The 21644-nt window shown below is 35.3% G+C and overlaps 1 protein-coding gene across 2 annotated transcripts in view; it reads right to left on the bottom strand.

Annotated features, from left to right (window-relative positions):
• The window catches only part of LOC135743917 (macrophage mannose receptor 1-like), a 172729-nt gene that overhangs the window by 17508 nt on the left and 133577 nt on the right, over positions 1–21644 (bottom strand). For both annotated transcript variants that reach the window (XM_065261819.2, XM_065261818.1), the window contains exons 21-28: positions 20660–20762; positions 18545–18717; positions 16755–16775; positions 10638–10655; positions 9453–9512; positions 1118–1223; positions 740–972; positions 461–626 (exon numbers count right to left, since the gene is read on the bottom strand). In XM_065261819.2, coding sequence (XP_065117891.1) covers positions 461–626; positions 740–972; positions 1118–1223; positions 9453–9512; positions 10638–10655; positions 16755–16775; positions 18545–18717; positions 20660–20762 — 880 coding nt within the window. The remainder of the gene's footprint in view (positions 1–460; positions 627–739; positions 973–1117; positions 1224–9452; positions 9513–10637; positions 10656–16754; positions 16776–18544; positions 18718–20659; positions 20763–21644) is intronic.

Below are 21644 nucleotides of genomic sequence, written 5' to 3'. Positions count from 1 at the left end.
CTGCAACAACCTTAATTATTGAAGCGTTCTTTATTGTTTGTATATAAATAAAACTTGATTTTAGTTGGATCTGTTTTTCTGTCTTTATTTTTGCAGTGTAACTGTGATACATGTATGAATTATAATGTTAGGCTAGTAACGTAATCTACTAGTATGTTAACATCAAGCATCCAGCACTGGCTCTGTTGGTACTATTATACACGCAACAACTCTGCCATTTTGACTCACAGACACAGCTACTAGCCTACAACACAAGGCACAAGTCTCTTCTTTCTGCCTCTCGGTTACGCACGCAACCAGTTAATGACGTCTGCGAGCAACCCATCTATAGTTTATGCCATTAAAGTATATTTAATTTTAAGATTTTTCAAATGACCATAAAAAGTATGTGCAAAGTTTGGGCTGCCAAGGTTTATCTTTTAAAAGACCGGATTATTAGAAATGATTATTTGTTAAATACCTGTTGATCGTTTACAAAGGGAATAATATGTGTTGATACACGCTGCAGTTTTCCAGTCTCCATCCGTGTCAATATAAACACAAGCTAAATTGTTTTTGGGTTCTCCTGTAGCCCATTTACTGTAGCTTAGAAGCCAGTTATCCACCCAGCGATAGCGTCCACCTGTCTGAAGAAAGCACATTACCACACTCATATGTTAGTAAAATCATTTCTGCAGTGTGTATACAGTATATGATATTACATGAATGTGTTTATTGTGAAGAGGGATGAATTTATTACCAGTCCACTGTTGAGTCCGATCCACAAAGGTTCTTTAAGTTTGTCGACTTGTAGGCTGGTGTACGCCTGACTGATGGAGTCCAGTACACTCGCAAGATCAGCATCATCAGCTTTACACTGTCTTCTCGCTTCATCCCAGCTCATCTTCTCCAGCTGGACCTTATATGAATCATTGCCCAGACTGAAGTATTTCTGTGGTACTGCTGTGGTCACGGGAGCAGACAGCTGAGAGTCTAAAACACACACAAAATACTTACAGATTATCTACAGTAAGAGATCAACAAGTGACCCATAAACTCATGGGTTTTCTTAAATAAATGTCATTGGATTGAGTTAAAGTTAAAACATTTATACAGTGAGGTCTTTTCTTCATCTAACCTGTGTTCCTCTTGCAGATAAAACCTCTCTCATCTTTACAGTCTTCAACTTTCCACATACCAGTGGACTTCTCTGGGTGTTTAACCATCACAACACAGTCATAGTCCTACATGGGAAAGAGTTCAGATTATTTGTGTCTAAAGTCTTTAGCAACATATATTACTAATGATAAATCCATTTAAAAAATATTCACAGTGGGAAAATATCTTTATGGAGCATAATCTTTAATTTTTTGGCATAAAATAATCAATCAATACTTTTGGCTATTGCTACAAATATTGTGGTCCATTTGTGAAATGCATAATGAATTCCACAGCATTTCTATGTAAATTGCTGACACACGATGCCAGAAAGAGTTAAACATATACATATGCCCCTCGCCTAAGGACATAGAAATATCTTTAAAGAAATTGTTACATTTTGATATAAAGTCTCATAATCTTTTATATATAAGATATTCAGGTGCTGGTCATATAATTAGAATATCATCAAAAAGTTGATTTATTTCACTAATTCCATTCATAAAGTGAAACTTGTATATTATATTCATTCATTACACACAGACTGACATATTTCAAATGTTCATTTCTTTTAATTTTGATGATTGACAACTAAGAAAAATCCCAAAATCAGTATCTCAGAAAATTTGAATATTGTAAAAGCTATAATTTTGAAGACACCTGGTACCACACTCTAATCAGCTAATTAACTCAAAACACTTGGAAAGGCCTTTAAATGGTCTCTCAGTCTAGTTCTGAAGGCTACACAATCATAGGGAAGACTGCTGACTTGATCGTTGTCCAAAAGACGACCATTGACACCTTACACAAGACACAAAAGGTCACTGCAAAAGAGGCTGGCTGTTCATAGAGCTCTGTGTCCAAACTCATTAATAGAGAGGTGAAGGGAAGGAAAAGATGTGGTAGAAAAAAGTGAACAAGCAATAAAGATAACCGCACCCTGGAGAGGATTGTGAAACAAAACCCATTTAAAAAATGTGGGGGAGATTCACAAAGAGTGAAGTGCAGCTGGAGTCAGTGCTTCAAGAACCACCACGCATAGACATATACTGTACAAGACATGAGTTTCAGCTGTCGCATTCCTTGTGTCAAGCCACTGTTGAACAACTGTTGAACAAAATAACTTTAGACCACTCAGCAGCAGTCCAAAAGCAAGACGCTTGCTTCTGGACTGCTGCTGAGTGGTCCAAAGTTATTTTCTCTGATGAAAGTAAATTTTGCATTTCCTTTGAAATCAGGGTCCCAGAGTCTGAAGGAAGAAAAGAGAGGCACACAATTCATGTTGCTTGAGGTCGAGTGTAAAGTTTTCACAGTCAGTGATGGTTTGATCTGCCATGTCATCTGCTGGTGTTGATCCACTGTGTTTTCTGAGGTCCAAGGTCAATGCAGCCGTATACCAGGAAGAACACTTCACAGCTGCTGATCAACTTTATGGAGATGCAGATTTCATTTTCCAACAGGACTTGGTACCTGCACACAGTGCCAAAGCTACCAGTACCTGGTTTAAGAGCCATGGTATACCTGTTCTTAATTGGCCAGCAAACTCGCCTGACCTTAACCCCATACAAATAAGGGGCATTATAAAGAGGAAAATGTGACAATGCAGAAAAGCTAAAGGCCACAATTAGAGCAACCTGGGCTTTCATAACACTTGAGCAGTGCCACAGACTGATCGACTCCTTGCCATGCCGCATTGCTGCAGTAATTCAGGAAAAGGAGCCCCAACTAAGTATTGAGTGCTGTACGTGCTCATACTTTTTAAGCTGTAGTAAACCCCACTCTAAAAAAGCCAAACCTGGATCCTTCTGACCCTATAAACTACCGGCCCATTTCTAAACTGCCGTTCATCTCCAAAATTTTAGAAAAAGTGGTAGCTAATCAACTTTCCACATATCTGCATGACCATCAAACTTTGGATAAGTTTCAACCAGGTTTCCGCAAAGCGCAGTCAACTGAGACAGCTCTTCTTAAAGTGTCAAGTGACATTGTGATGGTAGCTGACGGGGGCCGGTACACAGTGTTGGTTTTACTGGATCTAACCTCAGCGTCACAAAATTTTGCTAAAGTGTTTGCAGAATGTTATTGGTTTATCTGGGTCTGTACTTCAGTGGTTTTCTTCTTATCTTACTGATATAACTTTTTCTGTTGTGATAAACCAGACCATGTCTGACACTGTGCCTTTATCATGTGGAGTACCACAAGGATCAGTTTTAGGTCCTTTGCTGTTTTTACTGTATATGACACCTCTTGCTCAAAATTTTTTTGTGTTTTAAGCATGTGTCTTATCACTTATATGCTGATGATATTCAGTTATACTGTGACTCTGAGCTTCACTTGCTGCTAGGCTGTTGGAGTGTCTGTCTTAAAGAGTGGTAGGGCAGTAACTACCTTCAACTAAATCCGAAAAAGACAGAAACTTTGATAATTGCCCCAAATAAAAAATTCCACAGATCAGGCAACATCTTGGTTCTTAGGCCTCTTCTGTTCAGTCAAGCCTCAGGAACCTTGGTGTTGTATTTGATCAATCCATGTCTTTAGATCAACATTCAGGACAGATGGTTAAAAGCTGTTTGTATCACTTACGGAATGTTTCTAAAGTGAGGAAAATGTTGACCAATGTAAATTTAGAGATGATTATACATGTTTTTATCTCCTTGCATTTGGACTATTGTAATTCACTCTTTACGTGTCTTAACAAACGTGTTTTAAATCGTTTTCAGATTGTTCAGAATTCAGCAGCGAGGCTTTAAACTGGAACTAGCAGAAGATCCCACATCATACCGGTTTGATATGCTCTTCTGTTTTGTCAAAACATAGAATATACAGAGAATGAGCAGAGCTGCTGTTTTTCCACTCCAGGACTGAAGAGGGCAGATAACCCAAATGTAAAAGTGGAACTAATGATTTAGCAAGTGTTGCTGGAGGGACTGCTTTTACATGTGCACCTGCCAGATAAGCATGGGTATAAAATGTTTGTGGTTAGCTTAGCCACCATTTTTATTGCTTGTATTCCTCAATCTGAAAGCAAGGGAAACACAGCTCGTTGTTCAACCTTAAAGACGCAACTGGTATGTAATGTTTGAATGATTTTACTAGTGATGGCGAAGTGAAGCTTTCAACCCAATTGTATCGGAAAAAGGTTCATTACTCAAAGCTTTTCAAATCAGAGCTCAATGAGGACCTCTGTTGGTGAAAGTGCTGTTTCACAACATGTTCCACAACCAAACAACATATTAATTTAATTATAAAAGGAAATCTTAAAGGGACACTTCACCCATTTGCATTAAGCTTTGTATAGTTAGAACCCCAGACATGTTTTTGAATGGTCATGCATCATTTCCTCAGTTGCCGCTGAGACAGGAGAAGTACAGATTTCATGGTTGCACTTCCTTCTTTCAATGATGTAAAAATCATCATTTTGCATCATTGAAAGAAGGAAGTCCAATATCTTTGTTGAGGGAGTGAGACTAAAAACACCCCTTTTTTCGGTCAAATAGGCACCAAATTCTAAATGTATGTTAAATTTCACCTACAAATATAACACACTTACAATAAAGATTAATGTTTCTATGGGTGAAATTCTCCTTTAATGGATTGACAAATTAAGGATAGATTCATAAATAAATGTTACAATATATTAAATACATGACCAAAGCATGTTCCATTTCATGCGAATGGTACTCCAAACAAAAATAACAAATTAAGGATAGAACTTGTCTCAAAAGTATAAAGTGTGAACCAATAAAAAATTATATCATGGTTTTAAGTGGTGCAGAAAAGTCTTTTTACTACTATATATATATATCTCATAAACTCACTAGTAATCGATTCCGTGTAATGCAATACTCCAATACAACCCATGAGGGCGCGCCGCGCATTGCACAATTCTAAACCTTTGAATCAGATAACGAAGCAGTCACGTGGGTGTGTGTTAAACGAAGCTTCGGACGTCATTGGTCACGTGATTTTGCCAGAACGAATCAAGCTTCGATACAAAGCTTCAATGAAAATCGGTTCGTTTTTTTGACACACGCTTTGTCACTGGTAACATCACTAGATTTTACTATGTTGCATTCATTGTTTGCACAAATTAAATGTTTAATTCTAGTAGGAGTGATGACTCCCACTAAACACAGGACGTCGGATAGACGTGCAGATCATGTCTATATTGGGTCCGTCGGTCCATGACCAATTCTGGACATGTATTCGACGTCCAAACTAGGTCCACTCTTTTAAGTGCCGCTGCTAGCCATTTTGGTGCCCTAAGCATAATTCCTTTATAATGCCCCCCACCCCGACCCTGAGAAAAACAACGTTTGTTTTTGCCAGTTAAATTTTTTATTGCCAAACATATAACTTAATAGCAGAAAGTAAAATCTTCACAGCTTTAGCCAACACACACTACACATTTGAAAGTGCTAACTTTTATAGAATAGCAAAACAGAAAAATTTACCAAACTTAAATTATCAAAATAATCCAGACATGGTTTTCCCAAGTACAATGTCACTTTAAATAAATTACATTAAATAAACATTAATAAGTAAACAAGAATACTCAATATTCTTAAATAAAACAAAGATTCAGAGAACTAAGTGTCACAGTAATGTTTGCTTCATATCATGACGTTTTATATTTATATATATTTAAAGTGATGAATTGTAACATGTGCACTGACTGCTAACGTTAACTTTTACTGAGAAAGTATTAACCACCGTCACGTCAAAATAAACTGCTGCTCAATATCTAAAGAAACGTAGTAAAGAAAGTAACAGCTGCGTCAGTTATTTGTAAAATGCATATGCATAGGTAATGTTTTACAGTAATGTTTCTCAATTTAGCTTACACTGAAGTTATAAATTATAACAACATAGTTTGCTAAACATTAATATCAGCACAGCAAGTTCGAGGCGCATTACAATTAGCAGCAGCTGCAGCCCATGCGCATTTCCCTTATTTAAGAGTGATTAAACATGATGGACTTACCTGCAAGTGATGCACAGGCATCATCCCGCAGTTTCTTCCTTTTTCTTTTTTCCGATCCTGACTCCTGCTGTCTTTTCGGGACCATTTCCAAAAGTTGCCTTCTGACTGGCCGTTTCTCAATCCGAAAGCTGCAGCCTGCGCGAGGTCGTATATGCAGGCTGCATACGTCATCAAGTCTGGTTTATTTCAGTTAACTGAACATTACATTAGCAAGTCATAAGCATATTACAACAATTTAGGCCTACGATTAACTAAGAATAATAGTTCACTTTATAATCGTTAATATTACGAAATAAGAAAGTTTTGATGACGTATGCAGCCTATAAAAGCGACCTCTGGAGGCTGCAGCCTTCGGATTGAGAAACGGCCTCTGTCAAACTTCGTCAGGCGCCCGCGCGATCAACCGGCACGGACCATCAAAGGCTGGGGGCATACTTTCTAGACTAGAGCCATTAAATTATCTCGTTCCCCCTTTTTTGTAACATATACATGGATATAAAGGGCCTAATAATATTTCTATAGACTAATGAAATAATTTCAGCATTATAATTTTTTTTCATTAGGCTATTATTTTTGGTGCCCCCTCAGCACGTGATGCCCTACGCACAGCGCGTGATGCGCGTTATGGGAGCGGCGGGGCTGACTCTTTGGACGTCCCACCATGACCCTATTTGGACGTCATATTGACGGGCAACATTGGACGTTTAAACTGGGTAATTTTTTGGACGTCATATTTATGGTCAACATTTGACGTTTAAACTGGGTAATTTTTGGACGTCATTTGGACGTCTATGACAGGTCTATGTCTATATTACATGATTAGGCCTATAAAAATGTGTTTATTTACAAATATCAGCATTATTGTACCAACATGATTAATACATACGAATAGTCTATATTATTATTACAGTACTGTTTTTTCTGCTTTCTTGAATTACATACAAAATTCATCTAAATGTACCATTAAAAATATGTAATTAAATGTGTAGTTCGTTATATTAAAAGTATATGACCATACTAACAATTTAACATGAAAATATTCTCATATTAAATTGTTCATGATATGAATGCAATAAGAATGCCTTATATACAACCTGAAAGTATGGCCATGTGGCCTAGTGGTTAGAGAGACTTGTTTGTAAGCAATGCTTTGTTTTGTCTTGCATTCTTTATTTTGTGAAGTAATGCATGTTTATTTTCTGGTTATCTTTGAGATGTTTAAACAATTCCTTTACTTAAAGCCATGCTTTGTTTTGTCATGCATTGTTTATTATGTGACGTAATTTAATGCATGTTATTTTTTGATTATCTTTAAGGTTATCAACCTATTGCCTATTCTCTTTACTTCTCTCAATTCATTCATCTGTATTCAACAATTCAACTGTTTCTGAAAACCATCTGGAAGAGAAATAAATTGACCAAAAAGGAATTGAGTTGTCCCTTTGCATCCTTAATGTGTTGAACAAGCCATTTTCAAGTTTGGGCAGAGCTGAACTTATTGTGATAACTTGACAACTGGTTACCAATCAAATATAGAATGGATTTTAAAATTTTGGTCCTCACTTATGGAGCCCTCCATGGGAGTACATTTTGGACCTGTTGACCCCTTATGGCTCTTCGAGAGCATTGGGGTCATCTGGTCAAAATCTTGCCCCTGCATGTGGCTGATTCTGCTGATTCTTTTAAAAAGCAATGGAAGACAAGCTTTTAGCTGACTGGGCTTTTATGGTGTCATCCCTGTTGTAGTGGGTTGTATTAATTTAGAGTTTAAGTTTTACTGTCTCTGAAAATGTTCTATTTTACTTTGCAAGAAAGTTTTATTGTTATATTTTGTAAAGCACTTTGTGATTTTATCTGTGAAAGGTGCTATATAAATAAACTGGTAACACTTTATTTCGATAGTCCACTTTAGACATTTTACTAATTATAAGTAACTTTGCAACTACTTATCAACTACCAATCTTTAGAGAATTAGTAGATTGTCTGCTTAATATCTACTAACACTTTATTGTGAGGATATCTCAACAGACTTTCAACTGTCTATAAGTATCTTTGCAGGTGCATGTCAACTTATTCCACTAACCCAAACCTCTTCCCTAACCCCAACCATTACAGTCTACTAACACTCTAATGACAGTTAGTTGACGTATAGTTGCAAATTATTGAAAGTTAGTTGACATGTAGTTGCAAAGTTGTTTATAGTTAGTAGAATGTCTAAAGTGGACTATCAAAATAAAGTGTAACCAATAAACTTTACTTACTAACTTACTTTTCATGCTCATACTTTTCAGTTGGCCAAGATTTCTAAAAATATTTTCTTTGTATTGGTCTTAAGTAATATTTTAATTTTCTGAGATATTGAATTTGGGATTTTCCTTAGATGTCAGTTATAATCATCAAAATTAAAAGAAATAAACATTTGAAATTTATCAGTCTGTGTGTAATGAATGAATATAATATACAAGTTTCACTTTTTGAATGGAATTAGTGAAATAAATCAACTTTTTGATGATATTCTAATATGACCAGCACCTGTATAAGATATAGGTAAAGATACAGCTTAAATAGTACATGCTGAAATGATGGCACCAGTAACAATTTACATAATATCCAGTGATGGTAATAACGGCGTTAGAAATAAATGGCGTTGCTAACGGCTATTAGTGTTTCCCTCATAATAACGCCGTTTCCCTTACTGACAATAAATGCTGCGCATTACTATAATTAATCTCACTAAAGCGATTTTCACCAGAGTAGGTTCTCTCATCCAAACAGGCAATGTTTTTAACTCGCGCTGCAGTCCGTCCGAGTCCCACACCCGCAATGACAGAGCCATGACAAGTACAACAAACTCAAAGGTAGCAGTCGCAAACACAAAGTATAATAAGCACTATTTTTCCATCGTTGAGGTGAAACGCAAGAATGTTTATGTAATGTGCAACTTTTGCAGAGTAAGAAAGAGCCTCTTCACGTCTGTAATTCTGATCTAATATAGCATCCCACATCATCACATGCTGTAACACAATTATTAATTTCTCTTTAACGTAATTTATATAACAAATTTTATATTGGGGGCATCCAAGTTATTTGAAATATTTGAACTTTTTTTAAGTAACGCAATAGTTACTTTGCCTGGTAATTAGTTACTTTTATAATGATGTAACGCAGTTACGAACTCAGTTACTATTTTTGAGAAGTAACTAGTAACTATAACTAATTACTTTTTTAAAGTAACATTGCCAACACTGATAATATCAAGGACTTAATAGAATGGTTTAAAATCTCAGCACTCAGGTTGTTTGGGAAGGATCAAAAACACATGAAAACCTACCATATATTCAATTGTGTGGTGTGCAGATTGATGGTGCATAGGTCCCAACTCAAATACTTCCTGAAATACAGTAGAAAAAAACTAAATTGTAGGAACACATTTATAGTATTCAACATTTAAATATTCATGAATACAGTTAAGATCAAAATTAATTGTCCTCTTAGAAAATCAGAGCAGATGCAAGATTTAAATGTAGGATGTATTAAATGTATTAAATAATTGAGAAACACAGTAGTACCATAAGTGAAAAACAATAACAAAATGTTTATGGAGAACAGGATTTAAAAACACAGGCACTTAAAAAGAGCATTAAGTCTTAAATCTTAAGGATGCATTGTGTATATTTTATAAGGATCTCATTACAGAAATGCAATGTAATATCCATAACTATATTATCAGTGGTGTATAAAACCTTACATAATAAACTTTATTTATTTATAATTATTGGCATGACAGCTGAAAGCGCCAAAAACAATGTGAAGTTGTCAGAGAAGCGTAAGCATTTTCGTTTTGTGACACATTTCACACATTCGTTCCTACATTTAGATGTGAAGCACTGACCATAAGCATGCCTCACTTGCAACTTTGGCGAGTTGAACCTCATAAACAGTAGGCAGGCTATACATTTGGTGTGCTTTACTTCATGACGAACTGCGCAATCTGATCGGCGTAAATCACCAGCAGAGCCACAATATGCATTCTATATGCATCTGTGAGTGTGGTGGTGCTTATGGGGTGTTGCGCTGGGACAAGTGAGGGTAATGGTGAAAGGGAAAAATCACAGTCTACACACTACAAAAATCTAAACTACACCATTGATTGAATCTGAACTGGTTAGGGACATAGATTTCGAAGACATTATATGCCAGTTTGCTTGGTTAAAATCCAGAGCGCATTTCGTCCCTATGTTGTCTCAGACGTTGACATGTTTGTCCTTTGGTGGCTACCGTAGCTTTACGATGCATTGAGTTCATGAAATGGTAAAACATTAACTAAGATTAGAACCTTGTAACAAAAGTTTAAACTAAAACAGGCTGCCAATGAGAAGAAAATATGAGATGCTTATATTAACTGCTGTGATCAAACACAAAGTTTTTAGTGACAAATACACAACAAACAAAAGAGAAGGTTTGATGATTGTACTACAGTATTAGAATTTGCAATAAACTCATCATGCACACTTACCATCTCAAAATAGTCTTCCTGAAACAGAGAAGATCAGAAATGTAGAAACACATTTGTAGTATTCAGCATTTAAAGATTCATAAATCTAGTTCAAATCAAAGTTAATAGTCCTCTTATAAAAACTGAACACATGTCTTAGATTTATCATTAGAAATAATCAGAACCAAAAGTGTTTATTATAAAGTGACAAAAACAAAATCTCAATGAAGTCTCTTCTGATGAAGTTATTATAAGGATGCACTGAGTTTAAACAAGGACAAAATTATTAGTCTAGAAAGTTCATAACAACAATCATCTTCGTTCTGAGGTCCTGACTTGTTGTAAAGAAATTAAAGTGGTGTCTCTCAATCTAAAGGAAATACACCGCATCAATAATCTTTCAGTCTTCTCAGTTTTTTCTTTTTTCGCATCACTTGTGTCTGGTGGAGAATCAGTGTAAGATTTTCTTTAATGTAAAAAATTGTACCAAATGGTTGGCTATACACTGTATACACTACCAGTCAAAAGTAGGTTATAAGTAGGGGATATTCAGTATCGATATTAGTCTGATATTGGCGAAAATAGCTGGATCGACTATTTTGAAACTCTTAGTCATTCTTTATTTGTATTTATTACACGGCTCTCTGGAATGCTTGATTCTGATTGGTCAGTTGAGACATTTGCAGGTTCGTTCTTTTCAAATAATAACCGCTCCAAAGTAATAACGCATAGCCGGTACTACTTGTACGAGTAAAATCGCTTCGCGCCAATAAAGATCAATAAAGATTACACTGTAAAAAATTACTCTGGAGGGTGTTAAATTTAACCCATGAAAATTAGTTATAATTTAATTAAGTATATAAGCTAGCAAGTAAAATAAAAAATAATGGGTATATTCTACCTTCACTATCCAATTTTTAACAGTAATAACTGCAATACTAAAAAAATAAGTAACATATACCCCAAAATATTGGCCTTAGCACCGCAAAGTGCGCATGAATCAACATCCAGGCGGGACTCGAGTCACCATTTTTTCATATTATATCGGCGGGAGAACTGCGGTTTGTTGACAGGTAAGTTTTTATTTAACTTGTTGATATCATCATGAATGGAAATGTTAAGTTGGTTAACTGTAAAATCTACCAGAAGTTTAGTCATTTGCGTGCTTCTCTGTCTCTGTTGTTGACAGATTGATAGGTTAGAATATGTCAGTCAGGTTAGCTTTGAATGAAACATCGCCCAGTTCTTGCACCTGCGAATACGAATAAATATCCATATTTATGATTAAAATATTAACTTCCATTATTATTATTTACATGTCTGAATCTCGTGAACAGCGGAGCTGCTCAATATGAGTGGTTGAACTTGAGCAAGCCACGTGACGAGAGAGAGCAGCGGACGGTTGATGTACGATACAGACGGGAGGGCGTCGAGCAGACAAACAAACAACGGTAAAGCTGTCGATGCTAGATAATTACTGTAAAAGTTTTCTTGCATTTATCTGTTAATATATTGAGTTTTGTTTTAGAAGGGATCCATTTATGAAGCCATTTTATTATTATTATTATTATTATCATTTACGGATATATACTTAACGTTGCCTTTCGCTTTTTAATGTCTGTTCAAAAAAGTATTTCGGAGTTCATATGTTATATATGAGACTTGTATATGAAGTTGAATCACTTAAAATTGAATGTAAGTACTTCTTGTTAGTGTTCAATGTTTTATGCACGTGTACTGTGAGTTATAGCATAATATGAAGTTGTATTTTTGCACTTAATAAGTTTTAAATGAAGTTGAAATGTTTGTTTGTATCGATATAGCATGCTAGTCTACTGAGGTAAATGAGATCAGTTTTTCCTCTCATATTATTGTCTTCTTTAATTTTCTAATGATAACGTGAAGAACAGTATTTAGGAATCTTGCTTTTAATGGTTTTTAACATCTCATGAAGCCTTGGTTTATTTTGTTTTATGAAATAATATGTTCAAGAAGCTTTATGTAAAACTATGATATGTTGTATTTCACTTGAAATGTATTGGGGTTATTATACGTCCAATAATTAGTTTTAAATGTTTACAGAATGTTATTTGGTCAATAAAGCAAGCAATTTATGCAATCTTGTGCATGACTATTTTCTTATTCAACCCTCTCTGAATAAGTAATATGTAATGTTTCTTAATGGCTTATCATTATTAATAATAATTTAATAGATCTGTGCCTTAATACCAATAGGGTTAATGTTATTCATTTTTTTATAAGTAATTAGTTATGAAAAAAATAGGTAGACCTTACCTAATTTTTTTTACTTTATCATAGTAATTAAATTTAGGTACTTTTTAATCAAATATATAGGATATAATTTACTCAAACAAAGTGAGTGCAAATTGTTACAACAATTTTTTTGAGTAAATTCTATAGGTTGTTTTTTACAGTGTACTGTTTGGCGTCATCTTGTGACAAACACTCGACAACCACGACAAGACACAGACAGCTTACTGAGACTGAACTTGACAAAATAGAGCATGACAGCTACGAAGCCAACACACAAAAAAATACAGAATGGGCATTAAAACTTCTCAAAGACTGGCTAAAAGAGAAAAAAATGGAGACAGACAAGTATGAAGCAGAGGATCTTAATAAGGTATTACGATCATTTTATGCATCTGTGCAAAGTTTCGCGGAAGGATAAAAATGTTAATTTAAAACAAATATGCCAATAAAATGTTTCAAATTCATATTCATGTCCGTTTTTTTTCTGATGTGACAAGTAGCCGTGTAATAAGCGGGATAATGTAGAGGCAGCCAGTAGATATCGGGAAATAAGCCCCTTCAGTGTGATACAAGACCCTCCGCTTCGCGTCAGGTCCTGATCACAATGTCTTAATAATGTATTGGACATGTAGACCTTTTAAGACTGTTGGTCTGTTTGTTTGATTTTGTTTGCTGTTAAAATAAAATAAATAAAGCATTAAATAAAGAGGTTTTAACACAAAAAAATATTTCATTTATTCAAATATTTAACACAGTAGACAATTGAAGTAACTGATCATCCACTTTAATACCATTGTTAAAACATAATGGGCATTAATGACAATCTATCCAACTATCATATGGGTGGATTCATATTAAAACTTATTTGCAGTTTCTATCTTAAAACACTAAAAAGTTACACATTATCTTTTCAGATCCCAATTTATCACTGAAATCCTATTGAACCACTATAGGGACAACCAACCCCATACCCCGTGACAACCAACCCCGTGTCTTTGATGGTTAATTACTTCCTGTTACAATACATGCTAAAAGTAAAAAGTATACACATTTAAAGCCAAGACTTCAAGTTTTCATTTCATGTAGGAATTACTGCTGAAAGATTTTTTGAAGATGAGCAATTCATGCATGAGTAAAAATTGTGACAACCAACCCCGGTCTCCCCTAGGCATCAGACCAATGTTTGTTGTAACCATGGTATAAGCGGTATAATTGGTCCTTTGAATTATTTGAAAAGAATGTACACCCATGGTGTAAAAGCATTACACATTAACACCTTGGATGTGCATTATTTTCTTATGCAGTAATTAAAGGGCCCATCGTCAATTATTTCTTACTTTTTTCACATTAAAGAATAATAATAAACTTATACAAACTATGGCGTAACACAAATTTAACTGTTGAAATCAAATTGTGACTAAAATCAATAAAAATAAATAAAAACTCTGTTATATTTTATCATCTGAAGTGCAGTCTCCTTTGCCTAGAAACTGCAAAACCGTACTTGTGTCGATGTGTTTTATGCCGGGATTGATCAAACCACCTGTCCGCCATTTTGAAATGTGTCATAAAGTGCAATATCTTTTGAACTATTCTTGGGACATATCGGCACAAAAATCGCTAGGGAGCTTTGGCATGATGTCCTGAAGGTACATGGGATGTCAGAGATCAGCGCCACCTAGGGGTTATAAACTATAAGAGTTCTTATAAAACACATTGTAACTTCTGAATACTTTGTCTGATATTCATTTTCTTTGTGAAATTGTATTCACGGGATAATGCCGATCGCAACGATACCTTGTTTGTCAGTTTGTCACTTGAGCTTTTTTTATCAAAAAGCTTCTTGAAGTTTCACCTTAGAATTAATTTTAAAGGATTTTGGCTGCTTTTTCTTAAATACTCAGTCTATGTCAACTATTTCAAAAATAACATATTAAGATAAAATTGTAGGGGCGGTTTCCCGGACAGGGATTAGCTTAAGCCAGGACTAGATCTGAGTTTAATTGGGAAATATAACTAGTTTTAAGACACATTCCGTACTAAAAACATTACTTATGTGCATTTTGTGGCAAAACAAAGGGCACTGATGTATTTTAAGATATGTAAGTGCAAGTTGTTTTCAATTTGGACAGCTCTTACATTTATTTTAGTCTAGGACTAGTCTAATCTGGACTAGGAAACCGCCCCGTAGTTTTCTAATAACAGAAATTAATCTGTTTGGCACAGGTATATTTTGTCTATACAAAAGTAATTTCAAGCATTTAACCACTTTCAAATTAAAATGATTTTTAAGATCATTGTTAACATTTCAGTCAAGTGTTTTAAAACTTTTGGCCAGTAGTTTATGGTGTGGTACTCTAAACATTTATGGGTTGTTTTTAACCCAGGGCTGGGTCACTATTGGACAGAGCTAACACAGTCTCACCCCATTTCGTCAATATTTGACGACACTTGACCATTCGTCATATGTTGACGTGAAGGGTATACCTTTCGCGTCATTTTTTGACGAACTGGGGACTTCAATACTATTACGTCCGTTGCATTCTCTTTCCTATTTTATTACCATTTGCGCGTCGGTTTAGGGTTAGATTACGCAAAATTAAACAGTGTACGCGAAATTAAACAGTGTACGCGAAATTAAACAGTTGTCACCTGGCGTTGGGGTTAGAAACAGTTGTCACCTGGCGTTGGGGTTAGAGTTAGGTTTGGGTAGGGATGTCATTATGTAAATCTAACCCTAAACCGACGCGCAAATGGTAATAAAATAGGAAAGAGAATGCAACGGACGTAATAGTATTGAAGTCCCCAGTTCGTCAAAAAATGACGCGAAAGGTATACCCTTCACGTCAACATATGACGAATGGTCAAGTGTCGTCAAATATTGACGAAATGGGGTGAGACTGGGTTGACAGAGCACATTGCTGGGTTAAAAATTACCCAAATAATGGGTTGTTTTAACCCAACTGCTGGGTTGTTTTAACATGGTTAAAGTTGGATTAAAACAACCCATTATTTGGGTCATTTTAACCCAGCAATGTGTTCTGTCCAATAGTGACCCATATATATATATATATATATATATATATATATATATATATATATATATATATATATATATATATATGTAAGGGATAATGTAGAGGCAGCCGGTAGTTATTGGGAAATAAGCCCCGACAGTGTGATCAGGACCCGACGCGAAGCGGAGGGTCTTGTATCACACTGAAGGGGCTTATTTCCCAATAACTACCGGCTGCCTCTACATTATCCCGCTTATTACACGGCTACTTGCCACAGAAGAAAAAAAACTGGACATGAATATGAATTTGAAACATTTTATTGCCATATTTGTTTTAAATTAACATTTTTATCCTTCCGCGAAACTTTGCACAGATGCATAAAATGATCGTAATACCTTATTAAGATCCTCTGCTTCATACTTGTCTGTCTCCATTTTTTTGTCTTTAACCAGTCTTTGAGAAGTTTTAATGCCCATTCTGTATTTTTTGTGTGTTGGCTTCGTAGCTGTCATGCTCTATTTTGTCAAGTTCAGTCTCAGTAAGCTGTCGGTGTCTTGTCGTGGTTGTCGAGTGTTTGTCACAAGATGGCGCCAAACAGACAGTAATCTTTATTGATCTTTATTGGCGCGGAGCGATTTTACTCGTGCAAGTAGTACCGGCTATGCGTTATTATTTTGGAGCGGTTATTATTTGAAAAGAACGAACCTGCAAATGTCTCAACTGACCAATCAGAATCAAGCATTCCAGAGAGCCGTGTAATAAATATATATATATATATCAAACAAAAGTGAAGCTTTGATGATTGTACTACAGTATTAGAATTTGCAATAAACTCATGCACACTTACGTCCATCTCATCAGAGTCTTCCTGAAACAGAGAAGATCATAATTGTAGAAACACATTTGTAGTATTCATGTCTTAGATTTATCATTAGAAATAATCAGAACCAAAAGTGTTTATTATAAAGTGACAAAAACAAAATCTTAATGAAGTCTCTTCTGATGAAGATATTATTAGGATGCACTGAGTTGAAACAAGGACAACATTTTTAGTCTAGAAAGTTCATAAGCCAGTTTAACAACAATCATCTTCGTTCTGAGGTCCTCATCATGTGTCACATATTGATTCAGAGACAGTTTTTCATGACAATCTTAAATGGATGAGTTGCAAATTTAAACAGTGTATGTCTGGACTTGTTTACAGTATATTGACAGTATAGTGCACACTGAGCTATCTGTATGTAGTTAGCAATTATATTTTTGTTCTTTGTTTCTTTTAACAAAATTCAGTAAATAATGACATGTGTTTTGTGATGGCTATTGAAGTATAATGTGTTACTTTTTTCAGTTTTTTTTTTTTTTGGGTGGAGCAGATCTGTAGGAAATATTTTGGTTCAGTTTTTTAATTTGCCATGCCAAAAATTTTTAGCTGCATTACAAAAAAGTTCAAATTAAGCAAAAATATAAATGAAATAAAACACTATTGTATATTTGTTGTTATTATTATTTGCCTGTTACATTAATAAATAATATTATGAATAACAAAAATTCTATTTTAACTATTGTTCAATTAAACAGTCATAAACAATGAGGCTCTGAAGACATTTTTATTTATTTCCCCACCAATGTCAAAATCAATTCATTTTTAAAGAAACTTGCGGTTTAAAGAAACACTTCAGTTTTATTTGTGAGGTGAAATTATAGATCTAGCAGTGTTATTGCAGCGAATTTCATAAAATTCTATATTGGTTTTTGCAATGTTTTTGTTTTTATTTACTTAAAATAGGGTTTGAACGACTTCAAATTATTTAAAGTCGACTTTTATGACATCAAAGTCGAGTTGACGTCGACTAGTCGTTGATGTCAATCATACAAAACACAAGAGATGGGACTGCTTTGCAAAATGCCACAGAGCATTAATACAGATGCTGATTATACAGCTTATTTTGCAACTTAAATTAAAAAAGTTATGCAGCTCCTATGTTGCAACTTAACGTTAACAATGCAACAATAAATCAAAAAAGTATAGTGATTAACACGACTAGTCGACGTCAAGCTTATAGCATCACGACATTGCATTAAGGTCGACTAGTCGATTAGTTGGTTCAACCCCTAACTTAAAATTAAGTAAATATGTTTTAAATTCATAAAGAGTGATTATGTTTTATTCAGTGTGTTACTATCAGTTGACACTAATAGCAAAGTAAATCAGTGTTAGTATTGTGAAGTATTAACTGTCTGTACATCATACTTTAAAAATGAGTTTTTAAGGGTCTCGGTGGTGAAATAGAATTGAATATATTTCCCCCCTCTTTATATATTTGAAGATTTTTCAAAAGTAATCTAAATGTAATCCAAAAGTAGTCTGATTACGTTACCAATGATGTGTAATATAAGATATTATATTACCGACTACAATTTTTGTCATGTAATTCATAATCAGTGACGGATTACCATTCATAAGTAATCTACCCAGCTCTGGAAACTGAGCAAATTTTCTGCTGTGATCAAACACAAAGCTTTTAATATAAGATTACACAGAAAACTGACTGCTGAAACAAATACACAACAAACAAAAAGTAGCTTTGATGATTGTACTACATTATTATTAAATGCAATAAACTCATGCACACTTACCTCAATCTCAAAATAGTGTCTTGACTGTAAACTTGACGAAGGTTGACCTTTGAGCCAGTTTGTGTATCTGACAGCTCGATTGTCGGTCCACATAAAGTTTCTCTCTGAGACAATGTCATTTAAACCGATCCACACGTCATCAACAGCACTTAGCATTAAAGTTGTGAGAAAAACTGAGAACCCAAACAAGGGGATTTTTTTATTAATTTAACATTAATAACTTTTGGTATTTTATTTAAAAACCACTCACACTCCAGTTAAATTACAGCGACTGTCAATGTAATACTTTTAATTGCAAACATGTTAACTAGCTTTACTAGAGAATACATGTTGAATTCTAAAACACCACAATGATATCAGCAGTTTTCATTTCTTTAAAAATAAATCAGTTGTAAAGGATAAACAGATAACTGTCACGATCTCGGTCTGATCGACCGTTCTGTCTTTTTGCTTCTCTTGCTGCGTCAGAAACAGCCTACTTCATACTATATAGTACCCGAAAAGCAGTAGGTGAGGCGAGTAGTATGTCCGAATGCATAGTATTCGAAAAACAGTATGCGAAAAGTACCCGGATGACCTACTACTTCAAGGTAGATTTTTGCAGCGTGCATATGATGGACACTTCACTATCCCATGATGCCCCGGGAGAGGAGTTATCCAACGAAGAAGAAGAGGCATGCGGCTGTTTTGGCTGAAATGACATGATGACAACGTATGTCACGTGATGTAGCAACATGGCGGATGTAGTACGTTCGAATCTTATTCATACTACCAGGATTCATACTATACAGTACCTACTGTTTTAACCGCAAGTAAGTAGGTACTTCATCTTATTCAGTACAGTATGCGGTTTCGGACGCAGCCTCTGTGTTTGTTTTGTATTTTGACAGCTCCACACGTGCACGTCTGTCACCAGGGCAATCTCATCATCGATAATTTCCTGCACCTGCGTCCTTCACCTGTTCCTGATTTTCTCCCGATTTCGTTTTGTATTTAGTCTCCGTGTTCATTTTTCTTCGTGAGTTCCTCACTGTTATGTCTTGCCTCAGTTCTTGTATTGTTCTCAGTTTGTTGGATTTATTTCGTAATTTTGACTTTTGTGTTTTTATTGGTTTTTTTGCCTGTTCTGTCTGCTGCCTCTGCTCTGCCATCTCCTTATTAGGATTATAGCACCTCCGCTCGCTCCCCTCCGCTCTGGATTCCTGTTCTCTATCCATCTGCTCTGCCGCTCTCCAGCAGCACTGAGACTGGTTGTGACCACTGTCCCGATTGCCTTAAACCATTTAAGTTTTTAAACACATACATTTAAGCACTGTGAACTTGAGTCATGTGCGAATATGAACTTATATTTAAGTAGTGTTAACCTAAATATAAGTGCATAACTGCATATGACTCAATTTGTTTAAGTTCACAGTACTCAAATGTATGTGTTATAAAACTTAAATGGTTTAATGCAACCGGTTTCCTTAAATGGTTTGAGTTGAGTTAACTTTTAGGTTTTACAGTGTAAGGAAAGTGGGCAGAGGTTGCTCAACGGACTCTGCCTTTATTGTGGTAAATCTGGACATTTGGCACGGAACTGTCCGGTAAAAGACAGTCCGGGAGTCCTGGTGGGCACTGCCATTCATGAAATCGCCTCTGTTTCCAGCACCCAACTGCCGATCCTACTGTCATTTGATGGTAGGGAACACCCCTATCGGGCTCTTCTCGATTCCGGAGCTGAAGGGAATTTCCTGGACATTCACCCTGTTATCCATCTATCTAAGGTCAAGCCTGTATTATTTTCTCGCATCAACCCTGTTCCCTCTGCCCCTGCCCCCCCACCCTCTTCTCTCCCTGACCGGCTCAGCGGATGCGATCTCCAGTGTTTGCTAAGTGACTTTCTCTCTCCCTGGCTCAGCCCAGTGGTTTTATAGCAGAGATGAAGTACCTGTGTACAACCGGTGTAGAACCATATTGTGCTATATAGAACCATATGTGGTGCTATATGACCCCCATATGGTTCTTCATAGGTGCTATATAGCACTAAAAATTGTTCCTCTATGATTACGAGCCAAGAACCACTTTTTGTGCTATTTAGCACAGTTTGTTTGTAGAGTGTATTGTCATACTCACATTGCTCTGTGTGACTCCGAACGGACACCAGATTGCCTCCATTTGAAATGCAGTAATCTCTTGATATTTGCCATGGCATCTTATTATCAAAAAATTTGTAACACTATTTGGAAACACAAACAATCAGAAATAAAGTGCGCAGCTGGGATTAACAAAGTTTCTTTGTCAGGGAATTAGCAGAAAAAACTTTAATGCATTACATTTTTGTTGACTTTGATTTCATCTAAAATATTTTCACATTTTTTGTGCTGATTTCCAGAAAGGATGGAGGATGGATTAAATATTGAGAAAAATGTAGACTTCTTCTATTATATTTATGTCGTCATAATTGCAATAAAGCAATCCATCATGTTAGTCACTGAACAATTGGTATTATTATTTTTATTATGATTTATTATGTTATTATTGGTGATGTACTGTACCATCCTGGGCCGGGTTTCCCAAAAGCATCGTGAGGCTAAGTAGATCGTAAAAACGATCGTACGAATCATCTTAGAATTACGGGCCATTTCCCAAAAGCTTCGTAACTTAAGTACCACTTGAAAATCATAGATCTACGAGTGCTCTGGAATAATCGTTAATTCATAAGTCCATCGTAAGACAACAGAGTTACAAAATCACCTGCAGGACATCCTGCACATTGCACTCCTGCAATGACGATAATGTAATGTTTTAAATTTGTATTTATTTATTGGGTTCTTCTTTGCTTATTTTATTTAAATTACTTTAATATATTTAAAATTCAAATGAGAAATCAAATTTAAATGACTAAACATAAATTAATAAAGAAAAAAAAAACGTGTTTGGTACAATTTTGGTAAAAGTTGGTACTAGCAAATTGATAAATGGATCCTACCAATTTCTGCTATAATTCATCTAGGCTACAGTAAAAAAAATTTTTTGAAGGGAAATGGCATCTGATTAAAGAAACCTAATAAATACTTACGGTACAATGCAATAATCCATAATAATAAATAAACATAGA

The sequence above is a fragment of the Paramisgurnus dabryanus genome, chromosome 2 (genome assembly GCF_030506205.2).
Source record: "Paramisgurnus dabryanus chromosome 2, PD_genome_1.1, whole genome shotgun sequence".
Taxonomy (NCBI): Eukaryota; Metazoa; Chordata; class Actinopteri; order Cypriniformes; family Cobitidae; genus Paramisgurnus; species Paramisgurnus dabryanus.
Note: the sequence above shows the minus strand (reverse complement) of the source record. Positions and strands in the feature narration are given on the sequence as shown.